Source organism: Ipomoea triloba, chromosome 12, assembly GCF_003576645.1.
Source record: "Ipomoea triloba cultivar NCNSP0323 chromosome 12, ASM357664v1".
Classification (NCBI taxonomy): domain Eukaryota; kingdom Viridiplantae; phylum Streptophyta; class Magnoliopsida; order Solanales; family Convolvulaceae; genus Ipomoea; species Ipomoea triloba.
Window position 1 is genome coordinate 27,536,538 of NC_044927.1, and position 18,520 is coordinate 27,555,057.

The 18,520-nt window shown below is 38.6% G+C and overlaps 3 protein-coding genes across 6 annotated transcripts in view; 2 read left to right on the forward strand and 1 right to left on the reverse strand.

The window, feature by feature from the left end:
* The first annotated feature begins 249 nt into the window (after positions 1-249).
* Positions 250-10,829, forward strand: LOC116000049 (MAG2-interacting protein 2). 2 transcript variants are annotated; one of them, XM_031240053.1, is made up of 11 exons: positions 250-552; positions 650-701; positions 1,037-1,210; positions 1,659-1,860; positions 1,988-2,202; positions 2,315-3,302; positions 3,762-4,732; positions 5,155-5,597; positions 6,132-7,332; positions 7,517-7,782; positions 7,888-10,829. In XM_031240053.1, the coding sequence occupies exons 1-11, from the start codon at positions 448-450 to the stop codon at positions 10,519-10,521; spliced, it is 7,251 nt and encodes a 2,416-aa protein (XP_031095913.1). In that variant the 5' UTR covers positions 250-447; the 3' UTR covers positions 10,522-10,829. The 2 variants fall into 2 exon arrangements, with proteins under 2 accessions (XP_031095913.1, XP_031095914.1); XM_031240054.1 differs by lacking the exons at positions 250-552; positions 650-701 and having other exon boundaries at positions 1,104-1,210; positions 1,639-1,860.
* Positions 10,830-11,075: 246 nt separating this feature from the next.
* On the reverse strand, positions 11,076-15,420 carry LOC116000051 (molybdate-anion transporter-like). Its single transcript, XM_031240058.1, has 8 exons — positions 14,986-15,420; positions 13,985-14,129; positions 13,730-13,898; positions 13,084-13,354; positions 12,713-12,978; positions 12,425-12,640; positions 11,655-11,757; positions 11,076-11,519 (listed from the first exon to the last, which is right to left on the reverse strand). Exons 1-8 carry the CDS (start codon positions 15,134-15,136, stop codon positions 11,455-11,457), a joined length of 1,386 nt encoding a protein of 461 aa, XP_031095918.1. The 5' UTR covers positions 15,137-15,420; the 3' UTR covers positions 11,076-11,454.
* Positions 15,421-16,911: 1,491 nt separating this feature from the next.
* The window catches only part of LOC116000050 (metal-nicotianamine transporter YSL2-like), a 5,202-nt gene continuing 3,593 nt past the window's right edge, over positions 16,912-18,520 (forward strand). The window contains exons 1-4 of one of the 3 annotated variants that reach the window (XM_031240055.1): positions 16,912-17,149; positions 17,410-17,476; positions 17,783-18,141; positions 18,231-18,403. In XM_031240055.1, coding sequence (XP_031095915.1) covers positions 17,784-18,141; positions 18,231-18,403 — 531 coding nt within the window. In that variant the 5' untranslated portion in view covers positions 16,912-17,149; positions 17,410-17,476; position 17,783. The other 2 variants (XM_031240057.1, XM_031240056.1) reach the window with 2 other exon arrangements.

Below are 18,520 nucleotides of genomic sequence, written 5' to 3' on the forward strand. Positions count from 1 at the left end.
TGCATTATTTAATATGTATCCAAATGAGAGGCCACATGTTAAAACCTTGGTAGGGACATTGACTATCGTAACCGAGTCAATAATATTAAAAAATACAAAATAATAATAGATGGACATTGATAATTTTGGGCCTCAAGTAATAGGATTTTCAAAAAAAGAAAAAGTAATAGACACTCTTTTTTTTTTTTGTACGGAGTATTCATTTAGGCCGAATGATATTAACTTTAACTCGGGGGATCACTCTCTCGAGTCTCGATTCAGACCGGTTCATCTTACGCATCTCGAACCGAGTGATCTTCTTCATCTCTCTGCCTAAACAGTAGATGTTCGACAAAAATTTTCGTGCGTCTTCTTCCACACCCCATGGCCTGAGATCTCGAAGAAAACAACACCACAATTTAACAGAGGTTTAAGTTTATGGTGGTTGCATGTATATAAAACTCAAAAATGGAGGGAACACAAAAGAGAGAAGTCCTCTTCGAGACTCGTCGTCACACTTCCAGGCCTTACACTTCCAATTATCCTCCTACAATCACACATCAGCAGCAACAGGTCCGCCTTCCATCCCTGACCTTCACGAATTGGCTCTTAATCCTCGATTTTATTCATCGTTTTTTGATTGAGTTTACTTTGTTTGTTGCTAATTTAGCTGAACGGAGGTGCTGGAGGAAGTTTCCTCTCGAGATTGCTCCCTTCGCGAGGTAACGTCAGTTTTTTATGCTGAATTTGATTCGTATTGTGTTTGATACTTGGTGGTTTTGAAGTGAGCTCTTGTGCATTGGAATACAATTCAATAATCTCCAAATGTGTGATGAGTATATTTGACTGAGGGAAGCAAATCACATTATTAGGTTTATGAGAGTATGATCTTCATTCTCTGGACGTTTCAGCAGCTTAAGTGAATTCCTGTGATAGATTATTTATGTTGCTTATATAAGAGCGTGACATGCTTTTATAGATTCCTTATTAAAGAGAATGTGATGGATTGCTTCTTCTTTTGCTAAACTGTTATGCAATTTTCTCAATGTACATGAAGGTATTGCCCAACTTAAGGAGAAATGGAGCAACTACAAGCATCCAAGAAGATTAAGGAAAAGTGCATCCCTGTTTGTTTCCCCTGGGGGTGATCTTGTCGCTGTAGCTTCTAGGAATCAGATAACAATATTGAGGAAGGAGGATGACTACCAGGAACCTTGTGGGATTTTTACCTGTAAGGATCATAAACCTGTACTGTATCAATGTAAAGGTCTAAAATAAGATTAGTGCTATAATTATATTGCATTCTACTTAAAAGAGCCATACATGATATGTTACTAGGCATTTTATGTTTATTTTCATTTTTTAGCAAAATCTGGTTACTTCGGTCAGATTTCCAAAACCAGGTTGCCCAGTTAAACTTTTTATTGTTTTTGTTTTATTGGTTGTGGTTGGGAAGGGGGCAGGGGGTGGGTTTCAAGGTCTTGGAACAAGATAAGCCCCAGGTGGAAGTGGTTGAGGGAAGTAAAAGATGTCGTGTTGACTTTAGCATTCATACTTTTTACATTTCAGCTAGTAGCCATTGGATTACATAATTTTTAATGTAAATTGCAACTAACTTGTAAATTTCCTTTACAAGCCACTGATCACTTACTGCCTCAGGATTTTGTACATTGAAATAGGTGAAAACAATGCTACGTTTATGTTTGGGGTTTGGGCAGAGACTCATGATGTTCTTGGTGTTGTTGATGATGCTGACATGCTTTATCTAATTAGAGCTAACGGTGAAGAAATAACCAGAATACCAAAGAGATACTTAAAAGTTTCATCGCCAATAATAGGCTTAATTGTGCAAGATGATATTAATGTGAAGGCATCATGCTTGTAAGTTTAATTCTTATTTACTCCATAATATATATTCTCTAGAATACTTAACATTTTATTATCACTTGCTATTTTATCTTTCATTAATAGCTCATTGATGTATTTAGTTGTATAAATTGCTTTATAGGTGTACATTTAGTGTGTTCACTTCAGATGGTTCAGTTCATGATGTTGAGATCAGTCAAGATCCTAGTGCTTCAGTTTTCTCTGGAGTTGCCTCAACCAGTGAGTCAATGAAGAAGCAGCAGTTCCCTCAGCATGTTGTCTGCCTGGATTACCATCCAAAACTGTCTTTGTTAGCTGTAGTAAACTATGCTGGTAGTACACAATCAGCATCTAATGGTAGTAGTATTAATCCTCTTTCCCCTTCTTCATCAATCATTTGAACAAAACATTGGTCCAGTTTTAAAAGAAAATGGTCTCATCATCTTCAGTGGAACTTCTTCCTTTACAGGATTGTACAGTGTTTCTCTCTGGCAGAAAAACAGGAACTTAGACCTAAAACTGGTGGCTTCTGCTCAATTTGAGGGCTCAAATTTCATAGCAAAAGGAAATGTAGATGAAGTAGCACTGCCAAAGGTGCGAATTTCTGTGCAAGGAAAATCTGTTGCTATTCTGGACGTGGAAGGATCTTTGGTTGCTTTTAAATTTGATAATGAACACCATTCTCTCTCATTTACTCCTGGAGAGGGACGTGACCCAGATATAATAAAAAGTGAGCTAAAGAAACACTTGAATGAGATAGTGGATTTTGCCTGGTGGTCTGATGATATTCTTACCATAGCGGCACGGAGTGGTATTATCACCATGTTTGACATGTATGCTGGTGTGAAGTTATTAGAGACTGATACTAAATATTTGCTGCCCCTTTTGGAAAGATCACAGCATCTCACTGGAAATCTTTTTCTATTAGAGAGTAAGTCATCTTCTGGGAGCTATGACTCATCTGAAGAAAGTGCTAGAAGTGTGCATCTCATTGAGTGGGATGCTGTTGATATGAATAACCAGTTTGATTGGACCAAACTGGGTTGGACCTTGGTTTCCTTTTCTGAACGATCTATTCTAGAAATGTATGACATACTAATTGCTCAACAAGAGTACCAGGCTGCACTCCAATTTGCAGAACGCCATGGGCTGAATAAAGATGAGGCACTGAAGTCACAGTGGCTGCATTCTTCCCATGGAATAAGTGAGATAAGGACATTGCTTGCAAATATCAAGGATAAAGTTTTTGTACTCTCTGAATGTGTTGATCAATTTGGACCAACGGAAGATGCAGTAAGGGCTTTACTTGATCATGGGTTCCGCCTAACAGACTCATACCGGTTTTCCCAGTCTGAGGGTATTGAGCAGGATGAGATTTGGGATTTCCGTCTGACAAGGCTCAGATTGTTGCATCTCAAGGACAGGCTAGAGACATTTCTTGGCATAAACACTGGCAGGTGATCATTTTCATCAACACATTTTTTTTTCTTACTAACATCTTGGGAATAAGTTTTTTGTACTATTCATTTTCTGTACTCAGACTCTGTATGCATGGAAAGTTGTAAACCATATTAAATATGCACTTCACTGTAGATATGGAGATGTTCTTTTTGATATGCGTTCCTACGAGTTGGTTTTTTGTAACCAAAATAGAAAATGGAAATGGATTCAGATTTACTTATTTGTTGGATAAAATCACCCCTTTTTTATGTTTTTTTTTTTGGTTGGGGGGGGGGCGGGGTATTAGCTTTCCTCGAGCAAAATAAAGCAATGTTTCATGCCCTAGTTTCTCATTTGCTTCCTCCTGATATGGTTTTCATCATTCTTTTTCGTAGTGTGTTTTCAGTATATTAGTGATTACTGTTTACTAAAGTTGTTCCAACTGACTTGGAACTTAATGACATAGCCTTTTGCAGGTTTTCTGTGCAGGAGTACAAGAAATTTTGTAATCTGTCCATCAAGGAAGCTGCCATTGGACTTGGAGAAAGTGGAAAGATTGGGGCACTAAACCTTCTCTTCAAACGCCATCCTTATTCTTTGACTTCTTGTATGTTGGATGTCTTATCTGCTATCCCTGAAACTATTCCAGTTCAAACATATGGACAGCTACTTCCTGGGAGTTCTCCTCCTCCAAATATTACTCTAAGGGAAGAAGATTGGGTTGAATGTTTTGAGATGGTTGCTTTTATCAGCAAACTCCCTGAGAATCATGAGAGCAATATTCAAATCAGAACTGAACCAATTATCAAGCAATCTATGGAGTATCAATGGCCTTCAATTACTGAACTATCTTCATGGTATAAAAATAGAGCCAGAGATATTGATAACTTTAGCGGGCAGCTAGACAATTGCATCTCCTTAATTGACTTTGCTTGTCGGAAAGGCATTCATCAGCTGAAACCATTTTTAGAGGACATCTCATACTTAAATGAACTTATTTATAGTGATGAAGATGACAACACAATGAATTTGTCTATGAGTCTTGCAACATGGGAAAACTTATCTGATTATGAAAGGTTCAAGTTGATGCTAGTTGGGGTTAACGAGGAAAATGTTATTCGAAGATTACATAATAAAGCAATCCCATTCATGAAGAAGAGGTTGCACTCTATGACTGTGGTTTCCAGAGATGAGGAGCAGCCCTCCACTTTGGTTAACTCATCTGAGTCTTTTCTGGTCAGATGGCTGAAAGATATTGCTTCGCAAAATAAATTAGAGATGTGCTTAATTGTGATTGAAGAGGGATGTAAGGAGATTCATAATAATTGTTATTTCATAGATGATGCTGAACTGGTAGATTGTGCTTTGCAGTGCATATACCTGTGCTCTGTTACAGATAGATGGAGTACTATGGCTTCCATCTTGTCTAAACTTCCAAATACAGGAGGTAAACTTCCATCCATGTGAATGCTAATATGATTACAAGAGTTTGAATCTCCCATTTGTGTTTCATATTTTTATAACATGCATTTCTTTAACATTTCATTGGGTATCAAGGGAAAATATTGAGTGACAGTATACAAAATGCTCATTTTCACAGAAAGCATTAGTTGCAAGAAGATTTGCCATTTTGTATTTTTCCCTTCCTGTTCTGGGTGGGGTGAGTATCAGTTTTTGGTTTGGCTAATGATGAAATTGTATGTTGGTTTTGGAGCAAACTCAGTTCATAGTCTTGCTAAATCTCCATGCAATTTTCATGTGTTTCTTGACATTTTTCTTCTAATTAATATGTGAAATTTATAGTGTCAGCCAAATAATTCATATGAAATTTGCTGGTTTGTATGATTAATATATGCATGGTTTTATCAGAGTTTGATGATGCACGTCTCAAGGAAAGACTTAGACTTGCAGAAGGTCATGTTGAAGCAGGAAGGCTTTTCGCATATTACCAGGTTCCAAAGCCTATAAGCTTTTTCCTTGGAGCAGATTCAGATGGAAAGGGAATAAAGCAGATCCTTCGTCTTATACTATCCAAATTTATTCGTCGCCAACCAGTTCCAATGGATAGTGATTGGGCAAATATGTGGCGTGATTTACAATATCTTCAAGAGAAGGCATTTCCCTTCATAGACCTGGAATATGTCTTGATAGAGTTCTGCAGGGGATTGCTGAAAGCAGGAAAATTTTCACTTGCTAGGAGCTATTTGCGGGGTGCTGGTTCAGTATCTTTGGCAACTGATAAAGCAGAGAATCTTGTCATTCAAGCGGCACGGGAGTATTTCTTCTCAGCATCAAGTCTTTCGTGTTCTGAAGTAAGTAGATTCTATACTTTTTACTATGGAAATGATCTATAAAACCCATATGGTATTAATAAGTCCTATTGGCTTGTCATGGTTGGTATCTTGATATGTGTTTTGGTATCTGCAAATGCAAGTGGCTTTTAAGTCAGGCTCACTGAACAGGAGCAATATATTATGGAGTATGTTGTATATTGCCATTTTAGTTAGGTGCAAGTAACATAGGATGTAGCTTTGGAGGGAATGAGTTCAACTGTTTTTAGCTCTGGCCCTATACCACCTCCAAACACCTCCACCCCCCCACCCCCCACCCCCCTCCAAGCGTGCAACCAACCACAAAAATTAATAAAAAATAAATAAAATTCCTTTTTTCTCTAACAAAGTTAAGAGCTTTGGTCCTGGGAATTCTTTTTGTGCATGATCCTGTTATAGTCATTTTATGAAGAAACTAAACGTCATTGTGAACTATTAACTTCTGATGGCTTATATGTTGTAAAAATACATAGCTTGTGCAATGCCAAATTTGTGATGAAGTGTTGAAACATGCAGATCTGGAAGGCTAAGGAATGTCTTAACATCTTTCCAAACAATAGAAGTGTGATTGCTGAGGCTGATATCATCGATGCTGTTACTGTTAAACTTCCAAGTCTTGGAGTCAACCTCTTGCCAATGCAATTCAAGCAAATCAAAGATCCAATGGAAATCATCAAGTTGGCAATTACAAGTCATAGTGGAGCTTATCTGAATGTTGATGAAATTATTGAAATAGCCAAACTTCTTGGGCTGAGTTCTCAGGATGACATATCAGCGGTACAAGAAGCTATTGCAAGAGAAGCTGCAGTTGTTGGGGATCTTCAATTGGCTTTTGATCTTTGTCTTATTTTGGCCAAAAAGGGGCATGGCTCTGCATGGGATTTATGTGCAGCACTGGCAAGAGGTCCTGCTCTAGATAATATGGATATTAGTTCTCGAAAACGACTGTTAGGTTTTGCTTTGAGTCACTGTGACGGAGAATCGATTGGTGAGCTACTACATGGATGGAAGGATCTTGATATTCAAGGCCAGTGTGAATCTTTAATAATAATGACAGGAAAAGAGCCTCAACCAATCTCAGCTCAGGATTCTTCCTATCCTCTTCATGGTGCCAATAGAGTTGAGGATATCAGTTTCTTTGATCATGATGCACAACTGAACCACATAAAAGGTTTCCTTTTTCAGGTGGCAAAAGATTTACATCTAGAGGGTGATGTTGGTCTTGAATCAATCCTTAGAGACAATGGAAAAATATTATCCTTTGCTGCTGTGCAGCTTCCTTGGTTGCTTGAACTAAGTCAAGTTGCTGGAAGTGGAAAGAAATTCCTATCAGGCTCTGTTTCTGGGAAGCAATATATCAGTGTAAGGACACAAGCAATAGTTGCTATTTTGTCCTGGTTGGCAAGGAATGGTTTTGCTCCAAAGGATACTTTGGTTGCATCTCTAGCTAAGTCAATTATGGAACCTCCTGTAACTGAAGAGGAAGACATCATAGGGTGCTCCTATTTGTTAAATCTTGTTGATGCCTTAAATGGAGTGGGGATAATTGAAGAAAACTTGAGAACTAGGGAGAATTATAGTGAAAGAACTAGCATTATGAATGTTGGGATGATTTATGGTCTACTAAACAACAGTGGAGCCAAGTCTGAAGAACCTGCTCAAAGGAGAGAGCTGATTCTAAGGAATTTCCAACAGAAAAATAAACCAAGCACGTCAGGTGAATTTTTTTGCAAGCTCATGATCTAAATAGCATTGTTGCATTCTCTACTGCAGTTTAATTTTCCAAGTTGGAGGAGTTCTGCAACCTTCTTTTGTACAATATTCTGTTTTCTGTTGCTTCAGACATCTTTTATTTTTTATATTTTTTTAAAAAATTATTGTTATTATTATTTTGAATTCAGATGAAAGAGACAGAATAGACAAAGCACAATCCACATTCTGGAAAGCATGGAAACTGAAATTAGAAGACCAGAAGCGTTTGGCAGACCATTCAAGGGTTTTGGAACAAATAATTCCTGGTGTTGAAACCACACGCTTTTTGTCTGGAGACACAGGCTACAAGGAGAGTGCCATTCTATCACTAATTGAGTCTGTAAAACTGGAGAAGAAACATATTTTCAAGGATGTATCAAACTTGGCACACACCTATGGCTTAGATCGATGCAAGGTAAGCATGTTTTCCCATACCCTGGATGCTGTACACTAGAATTTGAATGTTAGAAAGACTAGCAAACCTCTAACTGTTGTTTTCTTTGCCTTGCTCCTGTTACAGTTGATCCTGCATTACCTGAAGTCCATATTTCTTTCTGAGGCTTGGAGCGTTCATGATATAATTGCTGAAGTGTCAGAATTTAAAGGAGATCTTTGTGGTTGTGCTGTGGAAACTGTTAAATGTTTTTCATGGTCTATCTACCCTTCACTTAATGGGTATGACAAGGATCGGCTTGCTCTTATGTATAGCATACTCTCTGACTGCTACTCACGGCTAACAGAACTAAAAGAACTACCACCCATTATGGAGCAAGATTTTGTGTGTAGAACTTCTACTTGGTTTGCTCGCTTTTACAAGGTTGCTGAACAAGAATGCAATAGAGTGTCTTCTATTATGGGCTTAAATTTTAAAAACATTGCTGGAATGCAAGGTTTGAATTTAGATTGCTTCAATACTGAAGTCTGTGCACACATAAATGAAAATAATGTTGATCTTTTGGCCAAGATGGTTCAGAACCTTCTTGATGTTTGTGAAGATCCAGTGCCTGATGGCTTCTTGTCATGGCAGGACGTTTATGGACACCATATACTGGGTTTGCTGACAGCTTTGGAGACTAAAGGGAAATCAGAAACTGATCTTGAAAGCTCTGAAAATATACATGACTTTCTGACTGAGCTTGAGCAGACCTATGATATTTGCAGAAAGTATCTAAAATTCATTCCCACCCCTTCTTTTATTGACATAACAAGGCGATTCTTGACTGTGATAGTGCCTGCTGTGAAATGTTTGAAGCCTGAGTCTTGCAATCCAGGCTGGCAGGTATGCCTTGTCATGTTTGTGGATGTCTGGCTGAGAATTCTGAATGATATGCTGGAAATTGCATTCCTTGAAACTTCATCTGAGAAGTTTGTTTCAGAATGTCTAGTGATATGCCTTAAAACTTTTCGGAGCCTTGTTGTCCAAGAAAAAATCTCACCAAGTCAGGGTTGGGTTACAGTTGTATGTCTTCTTAGCTATGGTCTTGTATCTGATGTTGCTGAAGAGATCTATAATTTCTGCAGAGCTATGATACTCTCTGGCTGTGGGTTTGAAGCCATTTCAGATGTATTTGCTGAGGCAACAACACAGAACCTATGCGAAAGAACATTGATCACAAATGCGCACAAAGGTTTTACTGGTACACAGGATCTTCAACATCTCTATCTAATTGTCTTGAATACCATGTTACAAGAGTTGGCTAGCCAATCCCTTGAGTATCAGTGTCTACATCACTTTTTGTCATCTTTGAGCAGACTGGAAGGTGATTTAGTAACCCTAAAGAGCATAAGGCAGGCAGTATGGGACAGAATGGCTGAATTTTCAGACAACATAGAGCTTCCAAGCCATGCTCGAGTTTACATTTTGGAACTCATGCAATTTGTTGCAGCCTCTACTAGACATATGAAAGGGTTTTCTTCTGAGTTTCAGGCCAGTGTTCTTCCTTGGGAAGGCTGGGAGAATATGCAAAGTGCAAATGCAAGTAGCAAGAAGCCAGTCGACGATGGGATTCCAAACAGAGCAGATGCATCTAGCAATCTCACGAACACTTTGGTTGCACTCAGGTCTACACAGTTGGTATCGGCTATCTCACCAAGCATTGAGGTTACACCAGAAGATCTTCCGACTGTTGAAGCAGCTGTGTCATGCTTTGTTAAAATTTGTTCATCTGCAGTATCCATATCCCATGTTAACACTTTGCTAGATATTTTGAGAGAGTGGGAGGGTCTCTTCTCTGGTGGAAAGGTGGAAGCAGACTCGGGTGATGGATCTGATGGTGGAAATAGTTGGGGAAATGATGACTGGGATGAGGGATGGGAAAGCTTTCAAGAGGATCCTGTTCAGCCAGAACCAAAGAAAGACGATGCTTCTTTCTCTATTCATCCCCTGCATGTGTGTTGGATGGAGATCTTCAAAAAACTACTAATGCTGTCTCAGTTCCAGGATATGTTGAAATTGATTGACCAATCCAATGCAAAAAGTAATGAAGTATTGCTAGATGAGGATGATGCTCGTAGTTTGAGCCAAATTGCACTTGAAATAGACTACCTTCTATCGCTTAAACTGATGCTTCTATTTCCTTACAAAGCAGTGCAGTTGCAGTGCTTGGATGCGGTTGAGCACAAGTTGAAACATGAAGGCATATCTGATAAAATAAGTAGGGACCATCAGTTTTTAGTTCTTGTTTTATCATCGGGAGTCATCTCAACTATCATCACCAATTCTTCTTATGGCACAGTTTTCTCATGCATTTGCTATATGGTGGGGAATCTCTCACGTCAGTGCCAGGAATCCCAGTCATCTAAGATTGGAAGTGGAGGGTCTGTTGAAGGTGACAACATAAAAGACATGGTTCTTTTTACAAAACTCGTGTTTCCATGTTTTACATCAGAGCTCGTGAGTGCAGAGCAGCAGATCCTAGCAGGACTTCTGGTCACTAAATTCATGCACACAAATGCCTCAGTAAGTTTACTTAACATTGCAGGGGCTAGTCTTAGAAAGTATTTGGAAACACAGATCCAAATTCTTCCAGGCATCGAGTCTTCTTTGGATAACACACATAGTTCTGAATTGTTAGTGAACACTTTATCCAGTTTGAAGGGTAAACTGGGAAGCTTGATGCAGTCCTCATTGTCGTTGCTTCCAGTTGATGGCTAATGATAAACCTTGAGCTTGTTCTTTCATTTTTGTCTTCTTCTCATTCTTGGAATTCAATAGACAGCAGCAACATTTTTCGAAGCGAACTAGTCATTTACTTTCCTTTTGGAGGTCTGGGTAGAAGGAATGAAATATGGTATACTTTTATGCTAGGGGTGGGGAGGTAATAGAGGAGCAATCAATGTATTCTTTTGTATGCTTAAATGTAATTTTATACAGGACATGTATGCACTCTGACTGGACAATAATGGTTTTGATAGTTAGATCATAGATGGGCTATAATTTGCCCAAACTTTCTCTTTTCAAAACCCGTATTAGATTTTACTGGATTACATAGTGACTAGTGAGTGTGTGTTCAAGTCTCTACATGCACAGGACGGGAGATATGTTATATTTGTTCTGCAACTTACTGAGGCTTATTCATCGATTTTGGCTTTCCTGCAAATAGGATTGCCAGATAGGTATATTCTTTACTCTCCTTTGACATGTAGGTACTGTTGGGATGTGGAAAAACTGTACGATATTCTCTTCTACTTATTAAATTCCTTTGCAGCATGGCAAGGCAAAGCAAAGCCGAATTTGTGATAATGTAAAGAATGATTGAATGTTCAGTAACTAATACATTTGTTGTGATAAAATGATTTAAAAAATGGGGGCAAGTGAAAACACCGTACAAAATTATAGACTTAGGCTGAGACCAGGAGCGGCAACATAACAAAAGCAAAGAGTTGTGAAAAAAGGGGAATAGCTAAAGAAATGATGGATGCCAATGTATTCTTCTGGTATAAATCGCAACAGAAAATTGAATGCAGCAACTTCTTTGTTCCTGCCTACTTCCAACTAGGGAATGTTTGGTAGTGTCAATATTGGATAATTGCACTTTCAACCAAACCCAAGGTCAGAACGTTGTTACCCATTTTCCCATAGTTCGTATCAAGGAACGTTGAGAGGATCAACCTCACTATCTCTTTCTCTCAATGTTGTCCAATTTTCTATCCCTGCAACCAACAAAATTGAGCAACCACTTACTTGGCCAGGAGAAGAATACAGTAATACCACTGCCGTAACAGATCAGAAAGGTCTATAAATGTGAGACCCAAAAAAGAAGCAGAGAATACAACAAAAGTACGCACTTGGCTTATCTGAAATGACTGCGAGACGTCTCTGCAAAATCGATGCCACAAGCAAGAAGATTGAGCACATACCAAACATAACTGTGATGGGGAACGCAGCAACCTTGAAATGGATATTAAGAAAATAGTCAGATCAGAGAACCAACATTACAATGCATTGATTAGTTTAGTTATCTCAAGCAATGTTACAAAAATCTCGCCTAGGCGCCGATTAATCATAACCGGTGCCTAGGTGCTAGGCGTTGGCCAGTTGCTTAGCGTATCACCATAATCGGTAATCTAGGTGGTTGGCCGGCTAGGCGACTGACTAGGCTGCCTAGGCGCTGACCGCCTAGGCCTCCTAGACACCGACTAGGTGACCTAGTCAGTTAATTAGCTATTGTTCCCTTCTTGTTTGAATGAGTTATTTCACTAAAAACGACATCATTTTGAGCAAAATAACCCTAAATTGTTCAAACTCTAAATGTCTTTGAGGTTAATATTTAATATTTTAGTAATTAACTATAAAGTATTAAATAGTTTATAATTATCTAGTCTTAAAATTTTTTTAAAAAAAATTAAACAAATTTAAAAAAAAAATTAAAAAAGTACACAAGCGTGATTAATCCCCGCCTAAGTGCCCTAGGCGCTAGGCGTCCCTAGCGCGAGCCTAGTGATTTTTTCAACCATGATGTCAAGGAACTTAACCCAAGAATAAAGTGTATAATGCCATCACATGACCTGAAACAAGAACTAACAAGCCACCAATATGAGGCGGCCCAATAACTTACATTGTAGAGGACAATGCAGACGAAGATGTTTAGAGGAATCCTGAAGAAATTCATAATAGTGCTCCTTGCTTCCTCTGGAATGTATTGGGATCTCATCTTCATAATGGATGGCCAGAATAACCCTACGCAGGCCTCAAATGTGGCAAAGCCAAGAAGCAGGATACAACCTGCAAATGATATGCCACCTCCTTTCACGGTTGATGGAGGTATGAGGAACTGTTGCAAATAGAAGATTAGAACATGGAAATGGTTTTGATGCAATTGAAAAACAATTGTTTTGATACTTACACTTGTCACTATTGGTAGGAGGAGAGATGCAGAGGCAATAACAAATACAACCTGCATATAGATCTCAACCCTAAGTGAGTTGCGGGTCATAAGTCGAGATGCAAATGAGCTTCCCAACATTGATGCCAACATAAAAGTTGCGAAGATAAAGCCATGAGGGATTTCTTCATCGTTTGGACTAAGAGCAGGAGTCCAGAGAAACACAAAGGTATACATTGAACCTTCAAACAGGGACTGTATAGCACCCAGTAATGCAATCTTCTCATCTGATCCATACAAAGCATACATTTAAGAGTGAAGTGAATACAGAACTACAGAAGTAGCAGTGAGACGAATATAGTTGTTCAACCAATCAGGATCTGTAAACCTACCTGAAGCAATGGCTGTGGCTGCATTTTTGAACTGAGTCAGTAAGTCCTTGTTATCTGTAGCATCTCCATAATTCTCAGTCCATGTTAAAAATATGATAACCATCCCGATGGTGAGAAAGCAAGAAGCAGCATCAAAGGGTGACACTGGCCCAAGGTTTAATGTGTCTACCAGATAATTTCCAAACAATCCAGAAATAATGGCAACAAGACCATTTCCAAGAAATATTGCCTTGGAGAAAGTCAATGAAAGCCATTGCTGATCAAAACCCCTCTGCCAACAAATTCAAACAAAAGTATTACGGCAATAATACACATATAAGCTTCCATAACATTAACCAAATTGTGGTTGATGTTTCAGATAACCATAGAATTGTGGTTGATGTTTCAGATAACCATAGAATGGACTCCCATAAAAAGTTACTAGTAATTCTCAACTATAGAATAGTCTAGATGGTAGCTTATTCTAGGAGGCTCCTCAAAGTAGGTTTCCTCCAATTCGCTAGAGATCACCCCTCAGATAAGAGAGTTAATAGGACATCATAGAATATCCATCCAGTGACTAATAATGTATAAGCACATAACTACAGACCAACTTAGCATAAATTCCTTTTCACCTGATTACACACTATATTCAAGTACCCCTCACCTTGAAATGTTCTGCTACAAGCCATGACTCAAATGCTGAGAAGAGGAGAGAAGTGGCAATACCACCCAAGACACGTCCCAACATCAAGACTTTGTACTGTGGTGAATGCTTGGTTATGCAGCTCAATATGTAAGTAATGCAGTAGGTCAGGCATGCTCTCTTTCGACCCCTGAAAAGTGAGAAAAAAGCATTAGTTGAATTCCCTTTCTGAGAGAGTTTAGATTTTAGAACATAACTTGAAGAAGGACATCTCACTGTTTGTCAGCAAGAGATCCAACTATTGTGCCAAACAGCATGCTAGACCCAAATCCAGCAATAAATAGTTGTCCAATCTCTCCCTTTCCGTAGCCATATGTGGTGTAAAGGTAGTACACATATGGACCCTGCAACCAATCACCGGCTATTGCCATAAAAGACTTTTAAGTTAGAAAAATATAGATTAATAATTTAGAAATTAATGTAATTAATTTATCTGTAGCAAATGGTTGGAGGTTGTAGCTACTGATGTAAAACTATATTAAGGCAGTAATGTTCAGTCATCTTTTCACCAAAAAATCTGATAGCATTATCATCAGTCAAAGCATATGACCATAGAATTATAATAGCAACCACATACTGCAGGTGAAATAGCCAATGATGAACAGAAGAATGTGTGTATCATTCAAACCAACAAAACCATTGTGTTGTGATCCATACCACACTTTTTACTTTTTAGCAGTGCACTCTAGTTAGTGACTTCAAGGGAACATCACAAACCATCAATCAACTGATGCCTAATCCTCAATTCATCACTCTCATTTAATTTTCTGAACACACACATTACTGTCTTACTGAGAAAGGTTTCATTCACTTCATCATGATTGTAATTAAATAAATTGGATGGATAGATGAAACATTTTCCGAACACATATTACTGAGAAAGGTTTCATCCAGTTCATCCTAATTGTAAATAAATGAATTAGATGGATAAACGAAAACACAGTATCTGGATACACTATCCTTCCACCAAAGCACGTTCTCTAAACACACAGATCCACCATAATTCCATCGCATCACAACAAACACACACACACAAACACAGAGTAGATCAGATCAACAAACTCACATAAACAAATCGCGTATACTTTTAGAGATTACTGACGATGAGTCAGAAGTGGATCAATGCAGACATAGAGAGCAAATCAAAGCGCAGATCTCTTAAGGTACATCAATGACGGTAATAATAACGAGAAGTAGGTGTAAGGCATGATGCGTACCCATCATAAGCGAGTAAACGACGAGGTAATTGTTCTTAAAAGCGTTGAATAGCGGAGAAGTATTGATACGATCTTTGCTCGTCTTGCTCAGCTCCAGAATGGCCACGACCGCCGCTAAGCAGCCGAACACCATGTAATAGAACAGCTCCATCCTCTTCCTCTTCCTCTTCCCGGTGGAAGACGCTGCTACTCTCCGTCAGTGAGGCGATCGATCAACAGGAGATACGACGACGAGAGCAGACGCTACGCCGCTAAGCCAGCTTAGGCGTTAGTTGTACGTATGATTCTGAGTTGTGAAGTACGAAATACATGCTGGGAACGGAACGCCTGCGTATTTAGCGGGGGAATGAAATGTGACACGTGGCGTACTCGGATTGTTTCATTCCCTCCGGTGTTAATGCATTGAGATTCACTGTCATTAACTCCGATCAAGATTTTGGATCTGGCGGGTACACAAATCGTGGGGAGCGGGGCCCACTCATTGGTTACCAAAACTCATGGACCCCACTGCTTATCAAACACGGATAATTTCTTTGGTTTTTATTTTTATTTTTATTTTTTTCTACGTAGAAAGTAAAAATAGAGCAAAATATACAAATCTATATCTGCCAACAACATTAGCAAAAAGGAAATTAATTACGTGGCAGTTCCAGTTAAGTTAGTTAGATTGTTGAGTTAGTAATTATAAGATTATAAGTTAAAAAGTTAATGAAATAGGCAACTCCAATTAAGTTGGTCAAATTGTTAAGTTGATAACTATAAGATTACAAGTTAGACTCTATGCAGAATAATTTATTGATCTTTTGATTTAAATCGGGCTGGTCTAAGAAGTCCCAATCAAGTTGCGGTTGTGGGGAAGCTCACACCGACCTATATTAACTCTTTTGGGCACTTTTCAATCTCTAAGGTTAAGAAATCAACTTACCTAGCTAGTCTACCATGACATCTTATCTATTTGGCCATCATCATTTATAATTACCTCAGTTCCAATGTATATCACAATTAACTTGTCAGGACACTAATCCAACTTCCAACACCATAGTGAGGATTTGGACACCACAAGTCTTAATATACCTCTTGATGAATACCCTCGATTATGGTACTCAATGAGGAGCATGTCTCAGCATTTGGAGTTTGCAGCTTGACCATGTTACTCGAAAGGCTAGTGAGACCCAATAGCCAGGCTCCTCGCAGGGGCGTCAAGCTTAGGCCGAGCCTATCACTCCTCAGCAGGCAGTCGGGGTGGTGCGGCCGACTAGGTGCCAAACCCAGAGGTGGTTAGAAAAGATTTTCCGAAGATTTCCTCTAGATTTTGGATAATATTCCCCTTTTCGATATTAGGAAAGAAATCTGGCAATTTAGGAAGTTTTCTTAAGATCAAACTTGGCAACTCTTTTTCTTTCATTTCTAAGACATGTAAATCTTGTATTTTCGCACATTGAGAAGGGTTCAGAAAAGAATTTCTTGCAATAATTTGTCAATTTATTCTTTCGTTCTCTCCCTCTAACTATCTCGTAGCCGTAAAACCAACACCTCCCGAACCTAAACTTCCAACATGGATTACTAAGCCCTTCCTATCATTGTACTGCCGTGTAAGCATGATTGAGTGTCATTGGTCCCCATCATTTTATATTTTCTTTTCTTTCTGACAATGAAACGTTGTAAAAGACCTGATAATCTCCTAAATCATCTATAATAATTTATTACTAATTGACCAATTAACAGTTCCTTGTTTCATCATATACTATTAATTACCTAGAGCTTTGGTGGCCACGACGTCACGGTGATCTCCGGCCACTAATTTATACTAATTTAAAGTTTAAACTGTTAATTATTGTGTATAAGACAATAATAACTATTTTTGGACCCACCGGATGCCAATATGCTCTTCCTGTAACTCTGTAAGCCTATCCATCTATCTATCTATCTATCCGATCATTACCTGAAAGAAACGCCATGTTTGAACGAGCAGGAAAGTTTGTTCTTTTTACACTTTTTGAATGGGAATTTAGAAGAAAGGCCATTTCTTTCCCACCAGCTGTGAAAGATTCCAATAAGCAAGTTTTTGTGTTGATACTTCAGTACGTGGCTGGTCTAAAAGTTCCTTTTTGTTTCCAAAATTTGAAGTCTTTTGACTTCATTTCACCTGCAGAACTCCCTATTGGTTAGTAAGATATGGTTTCATCCTTTAAATTTGGGCTTTTTCTGCAATAACCTCCTGCTTCTTCTCTGTTGAAATTTTAAAATATCTCTCTGAGATTTTTTTAGTTTGTGTCTGGATGAAATTTGGTTGGGCATTTATGGTGTTTTATGCTTCTTTAATGTGTCTTTGATGGTGATATTGGTTACCCAGTTCTCCAATCATCATGAGCTATCACTGCCATATTGTCAAATGATAAATTCTACCTGTTTCACATTTGTTAGTTGACACTCTTCAACACACCAGAGGAGCTAGCTATCTGTTCTTCAACTAAATCTGCAGTTTTCTCAGGTAAGATTCATGATGTTACATGTTATTTAGCATTTGCATATGTATAAGTTTTTATCTTTACATGTTGGGTGACGAGGAAACTCTCAGTCACCACACACTGGGTAAATCCCGCCTTATAATTCTAGCTGTCAAATGAGCACAACAAGGTAAACCAGCACAGGTTGCTTATAATCTCTAACTAATCAACTCAAACCAACAAGGTCAATAAGTTGTTCCCACTGGGAGTCGAACTTGGAACCTTGTTGTTACCAAACCAACAGTTTAACCAGTCTATAAGTTTTTATCTTTTCATGTTATGATCATTAGAATGAGGAGCACAAGCAAGGAAGGAGGAGGGGAGATTCAAGGGGGGGACTTGGAACAGGTGACAGAACAGCCATGGGATGTGAAGAGTATTCCTCCATGGACAAAACAGATAACCATTCGAGGAATTGTTGCGAGCATATTGATTGGAAGCATTTATAGTGTGGTGGTGATGAAGCTCAATCTGACTACTGGACTGGTCCCAAATCTCAATGTCTCAGCTGCCCTTCTTGCATATGTATGCATACAGACATGGACTAAGGCTCTGCAAAAGGCCAATATTGTCTCAACTCCTTTCACCAGACAGGAGAACACGGTTATTCAGACATGTGCAGTTGCATGCTACAGCATTGCAGTGGGAGGTTAGAAAGTTTTCGTCTTTCAGCTGTTCTTAGTGACGGGTTTTGTTTAATTCTTATTGGTTTTTGATTAAACTAAAGTATTGTTTAAGGCGGTTTTGGATCTTATCTTCTGGGATTGAACAAGAAGACATATGAGCAGGCTGGGATTGATACAGAAGGAAATGTACCTGGGAGTTACAAGGAACCTGAACTTGGTTGGATGATTGGTTTCCTTTTTGTTGTTAGTTTTGTTGGGTTATTAGCCTTGGTTCCTCTCAGAAAGGTGTGTGTGTTTTCTGCCTAAATGTCAGCATGTATACCTCGACTTTTGCTAATGTTGTTTCAATGTTTTTTTTTTTTTTTTTTTTTTTTTTTTTTTTTTTTTTTTTTTTTTTTTTTT